Source organism: Aphidius gifuensis, linkage group LG3 (genome assembly GCF_014905175.1).
Source record: "Aphidius gifuensis isolate YNYX2018 linkage group LG3, ASM1490517v1, whole genome shotgun sequence".
NCBI classification, from domain to species: Eukaryota; Metazoa; Arthropoda; class Insecta; order Hymenoptera; family Braconidae; genus Aphidius; species Aphidius gifuensis.
The window spans coordinates 16,304,051-16,325,062 of record NC_057790.1 but is presented as its reverse complement, the minus strand read 5'-3'; the positions used below and the strand labels follow the sequence as shown (position 1 = coordinate 16,325,062).

Here is a 21,012-nt window from a genome sequence, read left to right as displayed (position 1 = left end):
GAAATAAATTTGTAGTCACGAATTTCGATATATATTAAAGAAGAAATTAAAATTCCCCCCGCAGGGAAGGCACAGTTGCTTCAGCAACTGTATGATCATTTTTTATAATAGGACTTTTGTTTTATTTTTTACACGGTCGAGTTTAACAGACTCGAACAACTTGTATTATACTTTGCCAAAATATTTATGATAAAAATTTATATATAAAAGTGCATTTTTCTATTTATTAGTATTATTTATAAAAATTTTTATAAAGTTAAAGTTGACATGCAAGCGCATTTTTTATAAAATTTACAAAACAAGAGAATCGCAAGAACAGTTTACAAAAGATGACTTAAATTTTTATACTGAGTTTTAAAAATAAAAATGCTACTGAATTTTTGTCGTTGTTTATGATATAAAAATTCATGATAATGGCAATTTTGTATGTGGTTATAAATATATATATAATAAAATATATAATAAAAAATAAAATAAATAAATAATAAGTTGAAATTCTTGAATTGGTATTTATACTACGCGATGGACTACTAGTAATTCCCGTTTGTGTTTGACGTAAGATTGATGTGTGCTTGAATTTTGATACTTTGTATGTTGGCGAATGACGAATAAAATAAAAATAAAAATAATAAAAAATGAAAAAAAAAATATAATACTAATAAAAAAAAAAAAAAGAAGAAATAAAGTTAGAAAGAAGTTGAGGGATGTTGACGAGAAGACGAAAGGTAGATTGAGAAACTCATGATGGTGCAGAACATTTGAAGAGAGGCAATGGGAATGAAGAGAAAAGAGGGTGATTTTTATACCTTCACAATATTCTGTTTCTATAGACATCATCGAACTTCTACTTCGTGTTTCGATATATACACGCATAGTCATATACACACAAAATCCAAGTTTGTCGGTTGTACGATATAGGGTTAAATGGAAGCAAGAAGAGAAAGAGGCAATGAAAACGATCAGTTTCTTGCACAAAAGATACCGCCGACGGAATTTTGAGCGTCGGCTTCACAACTAAAGGATTATTTTCTGATACCCCTACCATTTTTAAATGTTTGACTCACTCATTCGTTTAAAACTTTTCTGTGTGATCATGGCATGCCGACTTTATATAAAAAACCATCAAATATTTATAATTTTTACAAACCTTCGAATAACAACGATTTTTTTTTTTACTTATCTTATTATTTTCTATTATCATATAGACTTGTTATAAACATTTACATTTGTATAAGAATCACGAAATTCCATCGATGCATATATATACACAGACACATGCATATTTTGTCAACTAAATTCTTATCACATTTTTATAAATATATATATTGCATGTATTATATATATATTCAAAAATAACAGACAAGAAGCTTGTCACTAGTGTACAACTATAATTTCATGCTGTCATATTTTTCGTAGTCAAATTGTAGTCAGGATATATTTACTGGTATACTCTCAAGTAATCATCACAGTCATTGAAATTATTTGACTGCAATTATTCGTTTAGTCATTTTATGTAGTTGAAAAGGTATTTATTCGTACAGTCAATCGTACTTATATAGTCAATTATCCAAAAATAAATTTGAAAAAAAAAAAAAACAATAATGAAACGCTTTGCTAAAATATTAATATTTATTTTCTACTTTTAATAGACATCATGATAAAATAAATAAGTAAGTATTATTAACAAATACTTTTTACTGTATTCATCTATTAAACTCAAGTGTATTTACTATTTTTGTTTGTATAGTTGTGATGCAAGAAATGTAGAAAAAGAAACAAACTATCCGTAAATCTTGTCGCGAGAGAAAAAAAATGTATTCCGGAAACCGGAACAGGGCATGACTTTTACGAAGACAGGAGCTGGACAGGAAAAGATGTAGGGGATTTTCCTCTTGCAATTTCCATGAACTAGAGAAAATACATGATTACTTGCTCTCACCCTTTTCCCCAATTTTATACTCACATTATAAGAGGGTGAAATTTGTTATCTATTTGAATAAACTTGATATATACACAAGTAAATATTAATTCCACAAATTTACATGAATTTTTCATAATTCATTTGATCTATCAATGTATTTATTTATCACGTGATAATTCTCATATATAAATATATAAAATAGATGTATAACAAATTAATATTCATATAGCAAAAAAATAAGATAAAAAAAAAAACATCTTACGTCAATGATTAATTGGAAAAATATATAGTAAAACAGTGTCATTACGCTGGTGTACAGAGTGCGTTAGGTTACTTATGTATACGACTTGTTATGCGTTAGGAAAGAGAAACCAATAAAACAGGTATTAAGTGCAAAACACGTTAGACTTGAGTTCAATGCTAAAACTTTGATTGATAGGTAACTTATAACCTTATTTTGCATATTATTACGAGTGGTATATACGGTTCATCGATTATATTGGTTACATGCATTTCTTATTAAGCAATAAAACATATATCTATATATTTTTTTTTTTATTTATATACTAAGTGTCAACAATGCAAGGGTAATATTTTATACGAGGTTCATCATACATAATCATTTTTTTATATTAATAACAGCTTTCAACATTTTTTTTATGCTTGAAAATTGACAATTTTGAAATTAATAATTTAATATAATTAAAATTTTTTAATGAATGTATATCTTTATTATTTTATATACAATTTAAAAATTTATTTCATTTAAGACATTACATGGAATTTGAACATTGCAATGGAACTTTTTATTTTATTGTTATTACATTGTTGCATAAAACTTTTGTCACAGTTCACGAGAAATTTTTTAAATAATACATTAATGTCATAGGTGCATATATGAAAATGATGATGATGATGATAATTCATCCTTGTATCTTTAAACTGATCCTTTGAACTTGTATTGATGTTCAAGTATACACTTGAGATTTCATAAAGATTTTTATGTTATAAAAATTAACCATTTTGAAATAGTGTCATCAACTTTAAATTGTTTTTTTTTTCAATTTTTATCTCATTAATTTATAATTAATAATTATTATATTTATATCGTTACTGGCTATGTAGAATAAATTCTTTTTATGTTTAATAATTGAGGTTAATTATTCGGCTCATTTTTTAAATTACTAGCGAGAAAGTGTTTTATAAAATAAGGGTCGCTGGAGATTGAATAAGGGTAAATTATGATTTGATTTGTTTCAATTGAATCATCTCTTGTTAACGAATTTGTTTTGATAAATTACATAAGGGTTCCAGCGTCCGGTACTGTTACCATCACTCGGTAGCAACTTAAAGGGTGAAAACACATTGTAAATATAAAAATATATTTATATGTAAATGTAAAGATATTATTTTAGGGGTCGGTTAGCTACCCTGTATCTACAGTAGATACAGAAGGTCGCTGCACACAGGGTGAAATAATAGACCGTTAGGGGTTGTTACCGTTGTCATTTGAAAAAAAAAAAAAACATATCTACTCCACTATAATCATAATATGTCATTTGAAATTAGCTTCCATTCACTGGATAATTTTATTACAAAGAAAATATGAAAAACATGAAATGAAAAAAATATATTTTCACATTAAAATTGTAGTGTTTTGTCCTCGATTCTCAGTTTAAAAAAAGTAAAAAGTGGTAAATTAACATCTCAGAGTGTAGAAAGTTTAACACAAAGTATTTTACACTCATACTTTTTTTATCTTTTGCATATTGATGGTGATTAAGTCGTGGGAATGTAAAGGCTAATTAGAGATTGAAATATACAAATGGAGTTGAAGTTCATGTAGTAGTTATCATACCCAGACAATTGACAAACTAATGATAAGCTCAAAATCAAATATTATCTCCCTGCTGTTACATTTTTACGTTACTTTTTTTCACTCATTTCTTTGGCTTATATATCTTGTATCTTTTTTTTTTTTTTATGTAATTTCAAGCGGTCAGTCTGGTCATCAATTGTTTTGACGATTTTTCAAAATGAAATATAACATTTGGACATAAGTCGATGAGGTCTGGTTGAAAAGTGAACTATAGAATCACTATACAAATATATATATATGAAAAAAGCGTAAATTTATTGGTTTAATTGAGTAATTGGTTGAGAAAAAAAAATTATCAACTACTATCAGAAAGCAAAAAAAAGAATTAAGTTAAAAAAAAAACTGCATGAACAAATTAATAACTTGTATATTTATTCTTAATTGCGATTAGATTTTATTTACTTAATTTATATATATTTTTTTTCATTCAAAATTTTAAACAAACTCTGGAAAAAATATAAAATGTCTCAAGAAATTTTTATGACTATCACTGGTCGTGTATTCACTTGAATTATTTTTTTGGTTAAAAGAGACGTTACAAAAGAAAAAAAATATAAAAATATACGATAAAAAAGAGTAAAAAGAAAATCTAGAGCTGTTTATCTTTTTTGAAATTATAACCTACCCTGTTGTGAAATGTAAAGAGCAGCAGGAGGGGTTGAAAAAGATGCAAGACATAAGGGAGTGTGGTAGTTGGGAACTTAACTCATGATGCGAGATAAAAAATACAAGGATGATGAAACTACTGAAAAATATAAAAAAATAAATAAAAAGAAAAAGAAAGCATTATGGAGGCAAAAAAAAAAACATATGCTCTTTCCAGGCAGTGTACCACATGGCACAATGAGAAAATCTACGACCTTTATTATTTGAAAAAATATCTTACGATTCATGTCCACATGCATTGAAAATTCAAATATTTTGCGTCTTTTTTTTCCTCATTTTTATGACAAGACAAGTAAGGACATAATGTTTTTGACACATGTCATATACTGGAATGACAACTAAGCAAAAAAAAAAACTAGAAGTCATTGTAATCAATACATTATCACATTAAGAAAAAAAAAAAACTTTCATAATTCTTAAATTATTCATTTTTTTTTTTTTTTTGCTAAAATAAGTTTTGCTATTCAAGGTCAGTAAACTGCACTGAAGTTATTTTATAATGAAAAATAAAACGACTGTTTTCAATGCAATGAAATTTCTGAAATTTTAATAATTTTTTTTCAAACAAAAGTCAATTTTTAAAGAATTGCAAATTTGAAAAAAATGAAAATAAAATTATAAAAGCTCAAATTAAATCATCCAAAAATAAATTATAGAAAAAAAAATACCTAAACTTGTAATTATTGAAGTAAATTTATATTAAAAAATGATATTCCCTTTAACAATGTTTTCGAGAGGTTCTACTTTAAGGCTGAGACGTTGTTGTATTTAGGCTGAAGTATAGTGGGAGTTCGTGTCGTTTTTTTTTATTTTCCGAGGGTTGAAGGTGGAACACACAGAGGAGTCTGTGCATCTAAAAATTCACCCTCTATACCCTGTTTTGTGTTTGAATTAATACGACGTAGTATAGGGGATTTGAATCACGTCGTACACTGTCGGTGACCTCTGCGCTATAGAGTCGCATGAGATGTCTTCACCACCTCAACAAACAAATTCACTGATATAAAAAAAATTTCAAGTAGGAGGATTTTGAGTATAGCACACACACACCATCACACAGCAATCACAAATATAATATATGTGTGAAGGAGCATCATCATCATCAGACTAAGCAAAATCCTTTATTTATTTATTTTATTTTTTACAAAAACAAAGATGAGTTGGGCTTGCGGGTGGATGTAGAATTGGCTATGGAAAAAAAACAGGCCTACTGATGGAAGATATCGATTAAAATATGTCTGCCCTTCAAGACAACCTAGGTCACGACCCGTTCGTCACCCAAAACCCCTCTGTTCCATCAACAAAAACACATTTCGTTCTATCTATAATATATATAATACATATCATGCGTATACGTCACACGCAACCAACACTTTCACCCTACATAAATATACATAAATCCATATATATACCCATTATAATTGTATGTTTTAGATATTCATTTTTTTTTTTAACCCTATATACACTTTTTATCAACTTTTTTATATGACAACTTTAAAAAGTTTTTCATTTAATTATGAAAATCATAATTTCAATGATGTGCAGGTATAATTACATGCAACAAATTTTAAATCTCTAGAGGTTGATTGAAAAAGAGGGCAATGTATGTTATACCATAGAAAAATAAAAATAAAAAAGAAGCAACGATAAGATCATAGCGAAACGACAAGGAAAAAAATAAAAAAAAAATCAATAAACACTGGCTAGACACCGCCCCAGACAACATTTTTATTTTTTTTTTAATTTTTTTTTACCTTAGTATTGGGACACCCTCAATCCTTAATAATCCAACTCAACAGATTATTTCATATTCAACGCTTTGATCAAATAAATTTTATCTGTATACATCAATTTATGATTGAAATTTTTATATGAACAATTGGGTTTTTTTAAATTAATTATGTCTTTAGAAGAGTTGTGTATGAAGCTTAAAGTAAATGACAAAAATAAAAAATTATCAAATTTAAAATTCACCAAGGATTTGGATGTATTTATGGAGAAAAAACTTATTAATAATTTACATACGTGAACTGTATAGTTGAGGTGAAACTATAAGCCTTTTTCGGGAAAACTTATTAGTAAATATTATACTACAAATTTGACTATCCCTCAAGGTAAAAAATTTTAAATGATGTAGTATGATCCTCAAGAGTTAAGACTGTATTTTTGATTATATTTTGTTTATTTTTTACGGTGTAAAAATTAATCAACTACCCTACTTTTCAATCTCCGCACAGTTACAAAATTTATCAAATAAAAGAATCATGTGAGTAATTATAATAAAGCTTATTAATTTTTAATTAAATTTTCGCCAAAAATTTGTGAATTTAAAATGCGTATATAAAGTATAAATCATTTTGCAATTATATACTTTCAATGGTAGACATAACGACCTTCGATTGGATCAAAAGACCAGACATCATTTTTTATTGTAAACATATACGTACGTATTATATATTGTGACGTATTAATTCAAAATGGCCGTTTTGTTTGAGCCCCCATATGTAAAATTCGCGTCGGCAGATTGACATTGTGCGATAAAACAGTAGAAATAAAGAAACAAATAAAAAAAAATGAAAAAAAACATAAATGTTGAGATCTACAGAGAGTGGTGTACATTAAGTCAGCAATTCAATAGCAAAACAAGATTGTTATCTGACTTAATTTATTATGTTATATATGCATTCAACTTTTACTCACTTTTGTTTAATACACACAAACACATACGCATCTTCTTTTCTGCTGCTCTGCCACCACCCTTTTGGGACAAGTCCAGTACAATATAGGGTTTCTCTCCTTGTACACACTTCCGCCATTTTTTATATATATAAACTTTTTTTTATAACGAATTTTTTTTTGTTATTTCTATATATAGAAAGCTTAAATGTCTTTTTTTTATATTTATTTTTTTATTCTCTTATAAAACAACATAAAAATAACATTTTCAAATCTAACGAAACGAAAATTGAGAAAAAAGAAATAAAAAAAAAAAGGACATTCAAAGAAAGCTCATCGCAGTCAAACTTGAGGTTGATGGGGATGAAGGTGTAGGGTACAGATTTGGTCCGGAAAAGCTGAAATAAAAAAATAAAGTCAAGTAGAGGTTTGAAAGGGCGCGGGGTTGAAAGGTGAGGTGAAAGGGTAATAACCAATAGAGAGACAAAGCTAGACAAAGTGAGACAAAATGGGCAACTTGCAGAGAAAAATTCTACCTTCAGTAGGGCCAGATGTTAGATGGAAAATTTAACCACGATATATCTATTTTTTTTCACGTCAAATACACAGCAATTGTGTGATATTGTGGTAAAATTTTTTATACAAATAAATGTAATGCATGTATATGGAAATTTTTTTCAAGAAGCTTTATTTATTTTTCTTCGTTTCTTCGTGGCTTTAAGCTTTCTGCGTATGTATAACAATCAAGAATCGAGAAGGTATGTAAGACTATAATAAAAAAGGGATGCTTGGCGGTAACCTACCCCAATGATTGTAATAAAAACACGTGAAATAACCACAATACCATATGATAATGGATATAATAATATGAGAAAATTTGCGGAAAGAAAAATATAATATTTAAGACGCCAGTCAGGATCTAGGTCGAGACTCGTTGTCGTCATCGTCGCCTTTTACTCCCGTCTTAGTGGCGCCAGTTTTTCCCTGTCTCATTGTGCTGAAAACTATATAAGAGGTAAAAAAAATTGCGAAAAGATGTACAAAAAAAAAAATAAAAATGTTTCTACAAACGATAAAAAAAAATATTAAAGAAAATTCTCAATGGAAAAAAGAAATACAAAATTCGCGAAAAAAACAAAAAGGCATTTAGAAAATAACAATTTTTGTATTAGACAATATGGTTGTTGAAAAAAAATAAAACATGAAATATTTGGTTATTTAATATCATAAAATTAATATTTAATAAATGATAAAATGTTTTGAAAAAAAAAAACACCAGTCGTCGAATATATATCTGTGTACTTGGCAGTAATTATTTATTACAATTTGAAAAGTTTTTTCTATGGCTTTCAACATGCAATAAAAGTTGCATCTACAACTTTATCAAGCACTGGTTTAAATTTTTATAACTGCATTGACACGCCTTTTATGGTTTAACAGTTTATAATTTTAAAGTTGGAATCATTTTTTTCCAGAAGAATATAAAAAGCATAGATAAATTTCGAAGTGCGAGTAAAATAACCCCTCAAGTAAAAATAAAGTTGACTAGAAGCAAAAAAAATAAAATCATAGTTGCTGTTTCTATATATTTCAATTTCAATGTTTATTATTAATTATATCCTAGCTCAAATATAGTTTTTGAATATTAAAAAAAAAAAAAAAAATCAGTTATTAAATATTTTGAGAAAACTTTATTCATGTTTGTTTTCATGTTATTAAATGCTTTTGATTGACAAAAATTTTTTTCATTAAATAACTTTTTTAAAGCTTTTTTTCAGTGGTTTTAAAAAGCTCATAATATAAAATGTCTAAAAAGAAATTTCATTGGTACATCGTTGAGTAAATATAAGACAAAGTATTTTATGTTTTATTAACGTGCTGAAATAATTCTAATAAATTATATTAAAATATAAAGAAAAAAAAAAAAAAATTAATTAATTTTATTATCAAGGAGATTAGTCATTCGAGACATTAATATATGAGCAATATAAAATTTTATTTTTTGAGTAGATGGATACAGTAATCATTGTGATGCTGAACGTAAAGGAAATAAAAATAAAAAATATGAATTTGTGCCCTAAACGTGTTCACTTTCTTTTTTCATTGCACGTACATTTACAATTTGTTTCTCAAGCTAGTGAACGATGTACCTATACCATAACTTTTCTCACTAGCATATTTACTCCCTTTTTACTAGTCCGCCCTTTCAGGGTCGTTTACCACCCCTTTTTTACATCAACCCACCAGCGCAGACCGCCAACTCTTCAACAAGTGGTTTTTCATTTTAGCGCCTGGTTTAGCACTTCTCTGATCTTTCCCGTTCTCTTTTTACTCCCTCACTCCACATTGGTCCAGCAGATGATACATTCATTACAAAAATAAATTTAAATTCTAATAAATTACAAGGATAATTTTTTTAGACAGTATAATTAACAACAGTCATTGATTTTATAACTTATTTTATTTTTTACAATTGACTCTGTCTTCAGGTCTTCAGATAAACTGCAAAATTAATTTAAAAATTAACACTAATTAATAAACAATTACTAATTAATATTTAAATTCCATAAACTGCTTTTAAAATTGGGATCCAATTATTAATTTGTAATTTTCAAAATATTTTTTTGCATCATATCAGTAATTTTATGATTACTACTGCAGTTACTAATGCACCGTTAATTTTCATAATGTTTAAATACATTTATAATAATCATAGTGAATTATCCATGTTGACAATAAAACTCCAATTAATTCTCACGCAATGTAAAATATTATATGCAAAAACTTTGAGGGGAAAAAAGAAATTCAAAATATATAAAACTTGGAGTGAAAAAAAAATAAACATAAATAAACATCAATCAGTTTTAGACTTGATATTTGAGAATTAGTTGTATATATACGGGTAATTTTGTATTGAAATGATGTTTGGTATTTCCGGTGGTTCATTAATGACGCCCAGAAAAAAAAAAAATAAATAAAAACCAAAACACCATACAGTGTATATCCTCCACCACAAAATACATAAATGTAATGCAGATATTTCATGATAATATTATGTGTGGCTGTATTTATTTATTATGTCTTTGAGAACTAGTGAAGTATACGATAGGGTTGGTTAAGGACTAAAAGTTTGAAAAATAAAAATTGTAGAATGTCTTTATAGAATATGAAAGAAGAAGCCAACTAGATCGGGACCGGAGTGTGTGAAAGTATATCTGCATGTCAATGGGATAATGGTAATTAGAGGATCCACCGTTATTGGTATGGTTACACCTTCTATAATTTCGTATACATCAAAAAAAAAAAAAAATCTTCAACACCTTTGTTCGAGTCACGTACCACATTGTGTTAGTTGGATGTAAATACCTTGTCTCCAACAACACGGAAGTTTTATTGAACAGTAAATCTGTACACGAACAATTCAACTAGAACATATACCTATATATTTTCATCAATATATTATCAATATATGAATAAATTGCAGGACCATTTAATTTGAATAAACATTGTTGTGTTTATTATTATTTTGTCTTATTTTGAGATCGACAGGTGTTAACCACAATGCAATATATATAATCTTTGAATATATATTTAAAGTTTTTATAAGAAGAAAAGTTTTATTTATTCATCTATTAGCTCAACAGTTGTATAAATGTTTGCAGGGTTATTTTCTTACTGACTAGACAATACTATATATAAATCTCGTTTGTGAGACAGATAGAGATTTTTCAGAGACAAATTAAAGAAGAATTAAAGAAAAATTATAGGCGATAAAAAAATTTCCCAGTGACAGAATAGATAAAAAAAACTTAGAGTCGGACTTAAGGTCAGAGTCGGAGTCGGAGTCAGACTTAAGGTCGTAGTTAGAGCTGGTGCAAGTAGATATTGTTGAATTTTAAAATTTGAGTGTTTACTTATTCAATTGTGTTATTATTGAATTAAAAGAATTTATTTACACATATTTAGGTCAATTTTGGAATCCATATTTCAAAAAAAATCGTAGAGTCGGATTTAAGGTCAGAGTCGGACTTAAGGTCAGAGTTAGAGCTGGTGCAAGTAAATACTGTTGAATCTCAAAATTTAGGTGTTTATCTATTTAATTGTGTTATTATTAAAGTAAAAGAATTTATTTACACATATTTAGGGCAATTTCAGAATCCTTTTTTTAAAAAAAACGTAGAGTCGGATTTAAGGTCAGAGTTGGCTGTCGGACTTAAGGTCAGAGTTAAAGCTGGTGCAAGTAGATATTGTTGAATTTCAAAATTTGAGTGTTTACTTATTTAATTGTGATATTATAGAATTGAGAGAATCTATTCACACATATTTAGGTTAATCTTATAGTATTCATATTTCAAAAAAACCGTAGAGTCTGATTTAAGGTTAGAATCGGACTTAAGGTCAGAGTCGGACTTAAGGTCAGAGAGAATTCAGAGAGAGCTGGAGCAAGTAGATATTGTTGAATTTTAAAATTTAAATGTTTACTGATTTAATTGTGTTATTATTGAATTAAAAGGATTTATTTACACATATTTAGGTCAATCTTGGAATCCATATTTCAAAAAAACCGTAGAGTCCGATTTAAGGTCAGAGTCAGACTTAAGGTCGGAGTTAGAGCTGGTGCAAGTAAATACTGTGGAATCTCAAAATTTAGGTGTTCTAAAATCTATTCCATTGTGTTATTATTAAACTAAAAGAATTTATTTACACATATTTAGGTCAATTTCAGAATCCTTTTCTTTAAAAAAACGTAGAGTCGGATTTAAGGTCAGAGTCAGCTGTCGGACTTAAGGTCAGAGTTGAAGCTGGTGCAAGTAGATATTGTTGAATTTCAAAATTTGAATGTTTACTTATTTTATTGTGTTATGATTGAATTAAAAAAATTTATTTACCCATATTTAGGTCAATTTTAGAAACCATCTTCAAATAACAACGTCAAGTCGGAGTCAGTGCAAGTAGATATTTACTGTAAAAAAAGTTCAAAAAGTTGATCACTGTTAACTTGTTCAATTTATCTCTAATTCGTCTCTAATTTTTCTTCAATTCTTTTTCAATTTGTCATTGAAAAATCTATATCCGTCTTACAAACGAGATTTAGAAGAGATCTCTATGAGATCTCAAAAAGACCTAATCATCATGATTACAAAGTAACTGCAGATAAAAAAAAAATAGTAAATACCCGCCTTGAGTATTATAGATGAATACAGTAAAGAGTATTTGTTAATAATTTACTTATTTATCTTATCATGATGTCTATTGGAAGTAGAAAATAAATTTTAATATTTTAGCAAAGCATTTCATTATTGTTTTTTTTTTTTTTTCAAATTTATTTTTGGATAATTGACTATATAAGTACGATTGACTGTACGAATAAACACCTTTTCAACTACATAAAATGACTAAACGAATAATTACAGTCAAATAATTTCAATAACTGTGATGATTACTTGAGAGTATACCAGTAAATATATCCTGACTACAATTTGACTACGAAAAATATGCTAGCATGAAATTATAGTTGTACACTAGTGACAAGCTCCTTGTCTGTTATTTTTGAATATATATATAATACATGCAATATATATTTATAAAAATGTGATAAGAATTTAGTTGACAAAAATATGCATGTGTCTGTGTATATATATATGTATCGATGGAATTCCGTGATTCTTATACAAATGTAAATGTTTATAACAAGTCTATATGATAATAGAAAATAATAAGATAAGTAAAAAAAAAAAATCGTTGTTATTCGAAGGTTTGTAAAAATTATAAATATTTGATGGTTTTTTATATAAAGTCGGCATGCCATGATCACACAAAAAAGTCTTAAACGAATGAGTGAGTCAAACATTTAAAAATGGTATAGGGGTATCAGAAAATAATGTTTTAGTAGTAAATGATAACTATACTTATCGAGGCAATATATCAGTAGGTGCATTTAATCAATAGGCTGATTTCAAAAAAACCATTCAGCTATAATATTGTTGAATAATATTTATTTATAAATACACTATAAGTATTAATTTTTATTGAATCATTAGGAGATCCTTAAATTCAAGTGTTCAACTTGAAAGAATAAGATATTTTTATACAAGTCCAATAAGTTGTGTGTGTCTATATACGAGCACAGTAGCACACAATATATACCAATCGATGTATGTCCTTCATCCACCTTTTTCAACATTGTTTTTTTTTTTTTTTTTTTTTCTTCTTTTTTTTCATCAACTATATTTTCTTGTTCTTCTTAACCACATTTTATATAAAAATATATGTGTACATGTGTGTGTATATTTCGCTAGAGTTGTGATGGATGTTATAGAAAAGTTTTTTTTATATATAGCAATATTTGTGCAATGTACGAAAAAAATAATTTTTTTTTTTTGCTCAAACTGCACTGCGCAAGTTGTCTTTCTTAGTGCCCCTTCTACAAGAGTCTCAACATCCCCAACCGATGAAATTTTGTTTTCTTTTTTCATCCCCTTTCGTGGCTTGAAAGTCTTATTATTATTTTCATTTTTTTCAATTCTAGATAGAAAAAAAAATGTAGAAAAAAAATTCAATGAGGCAAGAGGGAGTGAGTGGGAGAAAAAAAATAGGTAAATATATATATAGTTGGTGAACCAGGGGACGGAGGTAACTGGCGGGATGGTACCTTGCTGGATACTACCTATATATGAAATTATATTGGTTATTTCTTGGGGGTTTGCGACGTATCCTTTTTATTTTTTTTCATTTTGACTGAATCATTGTATTTTATTTTTTATTTTATTTCTCTCGTGTCCTCTACGCTTTCCATCGTTTTACTCTATTTCTTTTCTGGTTATCGATATACTCCAGTAGAATTTTCTTCAACACAAAACTGGAAAAAATTTTTTGTAGCTATTATTCAGCGAGATTGCGTGTGTTATTATGGAAATTAGTTTTTTTTGTTTTTTTAATTTTAAATGAAGAGAAATTACAACATGAGAGTAATAAAAAAAGAAATTGGAAGACATCAACAGCGCGAAGCAATAAGCAAAGAGAACGAAGAAGTCAAACGAGACATTAAAGAAGATCAAGATGATGATGATGACGATGATGATGATGATAATCGTAATGAAAAATATGAAGAATTATGATAAAAAAGAACAACAAGAAAAATAAAAGCAATATGAAGAAGAAAACGAAGAAGACGACGACGACGACGCTATGGCGTTGGCCAGTGCCATCGCGACGAAGCGTGCGCGCCCGTTTTCTTGCGAAAAAAGAAGGCTACCCCGTGAGGAGTGTATATATGCTGGTCCCCCATTTTCCAGCTTCCGCTTCCTTATACTCTGCTGCGGACTGCATCAACCAGTCGCGCGGTTTGTCTGCATCTGTTTGTATAAAAAAAATTTGGCAATTGAAAAACAATAAATAAATAAATAATATTTTTGTAAAATGACAATGTTACAAGTGAAATTTAAATATTGTCATATCATCCAGATGAAGACTGCAAAAAATAAAAATTTTAAAAATGATTAGTCGAAGAAAAAAAATAGTAATTCTTATTTTTTCTGTGAATTTTATAAATGAAATATTGACGTTAAAAAATTTTAATAAAAATATGATAAAAAATATAAATCAATATTTATTTTAATAATTTTTATTTATTAAAAATATATTAAAATTTTTTTTTTCATAAACAGTTCGAACACGTGCAAGTTATATTAACTAAATTGAAACCTGAAGATTGCAAGCTCGGTCGGCCTATTTGGCCGCCGGGCATACCACATTAAGTGTCATCAGGCAAATTGCAGTAATTAAAAATTCAAAAAAAAAAAAAAAAAGAAATGGAAAATTCATCACGTGGAATGACATTGAACGGTAGTGAAATGATATTCAAAATGATAAAAAGAACGTTTATCCTATTCGGCGATGTAACATTACCATGTGATAAATCAAAATAATAATAGCCAAATGTTGTGAATGAAAAACAAGTTACCAAAGTTCCTATTTTAAATAATATAGCAACAAGAAAACTATAAAGAGTTCGTCCAATTAAAAAAAAAACAAATAAATCTATAAAATTTAATTGAAAATAAAATATTTAAAGGAGAAAATAAGTGAGATAAAATATACCTAACGTTTGGTTAATAAATATGGTGCATGCTCTTACCTCGTGGCCACGAAAACCTTGAATATTTCCCGCGTTAATTAGCCAACCAATTACAAGTTACCTCGCGTAATAATATGCGCACGCAAAAAGTTCCTAAATCATAATAAATATAATAAATTAATTTGTTTATTTACATATTAATAATCAAAATATATTATATTGTGAATTTTTTAAAAGTTTTTTTTTTTAATATCAACAAGCAATAGTTGAGTGATAATAAATAAATAAATTGTTGAATATTTATTTTGACATTGTGTAAATATGTTTATCTTAATAATTGATAAATTTTTAATTTTATTAGTGAATTAATAGACTTGAAAAATGTCGAATATCAGTGTTGAGTCAAATTCGTCGGTTGGAGTTGACAGTGAAACATCAAATGACATAAATTCATGCAAAAATGATGCAAATAATATGTTGAATATTGTTGTTGATGAGGATAATATTAACGTTGATGAAGTTGAAGAAAAATTTTCATTATCAAATGACATTTATAAAAGTTTATTGGCACGAGTTGTTTTAGGAAAATCAGTATTAAATCGTAATATTGATTTTAAAGAAAATTTTGCAAATATTAAAGACAATTTAGATGCATTGAAGGATTATAAAGATTCGAAAAATTTAACTGTCAGTACTGTGTCTGCTTTTCCACGTAATTTAGCACTTCATCGTGATGACAGTAATGATATTAATTCAGCAGAGGTCAGTTATTCATAATTTTGCGCAAACCCTTGTGAAAAAATTACTCCGTTAACTCACTGAATCTCACAATTTGGGGATTTTCTTAGATTCTCACCGTAAAAAAAACGTTCTCCGGATTTATCTGACAGTTTTCCGTAACTTAATATTTTTCAATGGAAAAAATTGAAAGCAATTTCCGGATTTTTCATCAAAACTCTTGTAAATTCGGTGAAATATTTTCATGAGGGTTTCACTGTTAATATTTTTCAAGTTTTTTTTATTTTAGCATTTACCTTCACTGATCACCACAAAGCTTCTGATATATTTTCTAGATCCTTGTATATTTAACTAATGAAAATTTATTTTTCAACAATTTTATATTATTTTTAAAATGAACAATTATATTGTTTGAGAGCAAGCATAACAATTAATACCAGTATCCATCAAATTTCTACTTTCAGAAAGCATCGTTTGCTTGGTCTGAAGGTGGTGAAGATGGTGCCGTTGGCGGTGGGGTTAATGCAACAAATGGAACGAATGGCAATGGCGTAACCGGAGCAGGTGCAACAAGTGGTGGGGGTCCTGGTAGTGGGGGACTGGCCCATTGGGTCAGTGTCATGGCCGAACACATTCACAACCCCCACTCAACTACTGGTGTTGGGGGTGTCCATCATCAACAACAATCACCATCACAACCATCATATCCATGGAACAACGGAATAACAAGTGACGTAAGTTTATATTTTCCCCGAAAAAAAAAATCATTTTACATACATTGTTTTACCCTTTTTTTAATTTTTTTTTTTTCTGTTTCAATCTCTACCACATGTTTTGTAAAAAAAATATTCTTACATAATATATTTGCCTGCATAATTTTAGTCTAGACCTGTGTGGGGATTAGAGTTAGAGTACACACAAAAAAAAAAAGAGAAAAAAATGATATAAAAAAATAGTAGAAATATAAGGGTGACGACACTAAAAGAACGCATGAAATAAAAGTTAGTCAGCGGGCAAAAGGGTTGGGTGGGTACTTTGCATTTTTTAGCATCTGATCTGAAGCCTGATCTCTAGCATCTGATCCCTACGCGTGAAGCAAGTAAACAACAAACAAACGGAAATGCGGAAGGAGACGAAAGAAGCTGGAAAAAAAAGTGGAATGACGAGGATATGTTTTTTTTTTTCTTTATATATTATTTTATTTTAATTCGTTTTTTTTTTTTTTACTTTGGGTTGGACAAAAAATATATTTTTTTTATCCAACCGAGGGATGCTCATTTGAATAGATATATAATTTTAGTAGATTTTTTTTTTTTTTTTTGGAAGTATTCATAGGATGACAGTCCAGTAAAACACAAGGTGTGTGTATGGTCATGCCCTTTCCCCTTTTGTCTCAGGGCCTAACGGTGCAGCTTCCTGCACTCGATTGTGCTCAGTGAGAAAAAAAATTTTTTTTTTTTGCTCCATTCTGTTTTTTTTTTTTTTGGTACTTTTTTTTTTTTGCACGCGTTCCTTCGCATTTTTTCAATCTGTAATATTCAAATTAATTTTTTTTTTTGCTTTTTACCTTTGGCGTGTTATACCGATCCTTTCCTGTGTTCTATTTCCTAACAATATTTTTTTTTCACAATTTTTTTTTTTTTGTCTAATCAAAAGATTATTATTATTTTTTGTTTTTTTTTTTATTAACCCAACATCTGCCTCAAACGAATTTAATTTATTTAATTTTTTGACAAAGTAATTTATATATTTAATTTTTTTTACAATAATTTTTATCTTAATTTTTATAACAATACTAGATTTACACAAAACGTTTGTTAAATTTGTTAATGATGTACATGCCTAGATAATTTCCCACAAGCTTATTTACCCTCTCTTATTTCACTTCCCATCTCTAAATAAATGCCTAAATTAAATATCATCGCACACAGTAAAATAATACAAGATATATTTTTTTATTTAGTTATATACACATCAGCCATGAACGTTTGTTTTTTCAATTCGAAAATTAGGATACACATAGAGACCGGTGTTCCATAGTTTAAAGGGGGGTAAAATGAATTTAATTTAAATGATGTACGAGCTAGGATGAGACTGGGTATACCTCTCGAGACAGTTGAGTACAGTTGAAAAGACAGTAGATCCTAAAAACAAGGCCTCAAACAATAACTGAATGATTTAAATAATCCAGAATATGCAAATAACCGTGAGATAATATGCAAATAATTTTTATAAGAGACACCAATGTCTAGTTAACATCCATACTGGACCATCAGGGAGAACTATGAAAACGCGTTGTTTTGCATAAGGGCCCCAAAAAGTATTTTAGGTTCAAGACAATCATATAATAATATGCATTTTTGACCCCAAGGCATATATATTTTTTTGGGACCACCTCTCACTTGAGTCCCTTTTAGGCTACTCAAGGGCCCTTAATGGCTCTCCTGCATTTGCAAATGGAAATTTTTTACGATGGGTGACAAAAATTTTTATCTCAAGTGTCCGTATAAAAATTTTCTTGGGAACCAAAAAAATATATATATATTTATTTTTACCAACTACATATACATTGTCTCATAAAAATAAATTAACTATAGTATTGAAATTATTTACTTATGCCCAGCGGGTGGTCTAAATTTTTAAGACATATTTTTTTTATTTACGCATCTACGGTCATAATCCATTAAAACGCTTAGGAGTATTTAGGATAATGTTTTTAGGAGCTGGTTTTTTTCATACAAAGGGTTACGTTTATATATATATACAGTGTAAATAGTATATATACATATATGTATTTACCAATACACAAGAACGTTGTGATGACGTTAAAGAAAAGAAATAGGAAAATTGAATATAAAAGAGCAAAGTAACAACGAGTTGAAAAATGCAAAACATTGGGTACGCAGATACCACTTAAGGGTGTGAGAAGGTTTGTAGTGTGCTGAAAAAAAAAAAAATAAAAAAAAAAAAAAACTACCCTAGTGAGATTATGCAAAATAGTTGATCACGGCGAGTATTTCTTGGCCCCCTCTTTCACCCATCCCACGAGAATTAAAATAATGGTTCCTGGACGACGAAGGTGCTGAATGAAGAAGAAGAGCAGAAAAAGGGTGAAGCAACGAGTTAAAAAAAAAATTAAATATAAAAAACAAACCCCCGTATATATATGATGCATGTGGAGCCTTAAAAATACTATTTTTTTTTTTGTAAAATTTTTTTTCTACATCCTCTTTTTTTTTAAACACAACCACGATCAGTGTTTTTTTTGGCCGGTTCTTTTATACATATATTGGCCAAGGAAATAAATGCAAATATGTACTAACGACATTTTATATAATATAGCGGGCCCCGGGCCAGGGCATTCCAAGGTATTGTTTAAAAGGGGATGAATGAGTGGTGCGGCATTGGCCCACCAGTATATCCTAGTCAACTGACTTTTTTATTATGATTTTTTTTTTTTTGCTCAAATTTTTTTATATCAAGCTCCCATGAAGAAACCGTTTTTTACTCATTTTTTTTATATATGCTTTTAATTATTATTCGTTGGGATTTTTTTTTTTTCCGGGGTTTTTTTTATCGTCATAAAACTTGCTTCACCGGTCTGAAGGAATTAAATGGTATTCATCAGAGTATGATAATGCGTTTGTATAGGACTCGATATATGCCCAGAAGCCAAATGTCGCAAATTTTTGGCTTCAAAAGAATGCTGGGTCAATGAAACGTGGATAAGAATTCGGTTGATTTCTTCATTAACAACAACAACAACAACAACCAGGTGGTATATGCACTGCAAATATTTGTAATATTTGAGATAAAAAAAATTGAAGAAAAAAGTGTGAATGATATTTTTAGAGGATGTTGCAACTTTATATGATAGGCTTCATTGCATACTGATACCCAAAGATAAAAATACTGATTTTTTTCTATGTAACATTCCATAAAAATTGACATGCTTGTCGTAATTTTTTTTTTTTTATTTGGAATTTTTGTAAAAAATTAACAAAAGTATAATCAATTGTATACTGTACCATTTAGAAATTTTTTACCTGCATGACGGATAGTCGAGGGGTTATTCATAAAAAATTTTGGTGACAACATGATTTAATTTTGAATCAAATTGCCGATGATTTTGAGGATTTAAAATATTAATAATGATTTATTCGATTCATTTAATTTTTGTGTTTTTAAGTCAATCAAATATGCTTACTTTAAATTATTCAAATCGAGATTTTTCATTCGCTGCTTAAAACTAATTTGCATTATTGAAAAATGAATCTATAATTTTATTAATATTGACAGCACTTTTAAATTACTTTTTAATTTCAACAATCAATATGTTTTTTATTATATATAAATATATTTATTTATCAATGCAAACTATATGAGAATTTATTTTTTTACTTCAAGATACATTGCGTCTCCAAATTTTAGTGGTCCATGCTCACTAATTATTAGCATACTGAAATTTTTTATCAACAACTATATGTTCAAAACGCAATTTCCCCTCGATTAAATGTCACTAAGAATTAATTATTTAAAAAAATAAATCAAGGCAGCTAGATTACATTTACCTGTAATTACACGTGATATTATGCTTGAAAAGATTTTGACACCATGATTTTCTTATCATAAATTTTACTCTGCGAATTTTACTAATAAGTTTTCCTAAACAGTTTATAGAGCTTTATCACGACTACTATATTCAAACACAGAAATTATTAATGAATTTTTTTCATCTTCGTATATATTATGTATTATTAAAAAATTAATAAATAACAATAATTTTTTATAAAATAAAAGGGTTGTCAGGGTTAGTTTTTCCAGTTGAATAAACACACACACACCAATTTTTGCACTTGGACCTGAATATATAATAAAAACAGTGCAAAATAAAAATGAATAGGGTTGTCGAAGGGTTGAGAGTTGTTAAAATAGGTGGAGATGTCTCATAATTTTACGAACAAGGCCAAATGTTGTGACACTCAATGGTACATCGGCTTAAACCTTTACCACGAAAATGTCTTCTCTTTGTGTTACACACACACACACTGCAGT

The 21,012-nt window shown here is 28.3% G+C and overlaps 1 protein-coding gene across 3 annotated transcripts in view; it reads left to right on the top strand.

The window, feature by feature from the left end:
- The window catches only part of LOC122852144 (zinc finger protein rotund-like), a 96,561-nt gene that overhangs the window by 19,732 nt on the left and 55,817 nt on the right, over window positions 1-21,012 (top strand). For 2 of the 3 annotated variants that reach the window (XM_044151762.1, XM_044151761.1), the window contains exon 2: window positions 16,398-16,691. In XM_044151762.1, the coding sequence (XP_044007697.1) occupies window positions 16,398-16,691 (294 nt within the window). The remainder of the gene's footprint in view (window positions 1-16,397; window positions 16,692-21,012) is intronic. The other variant, XM_044151763.1, reaches the window with a different exon arrangement.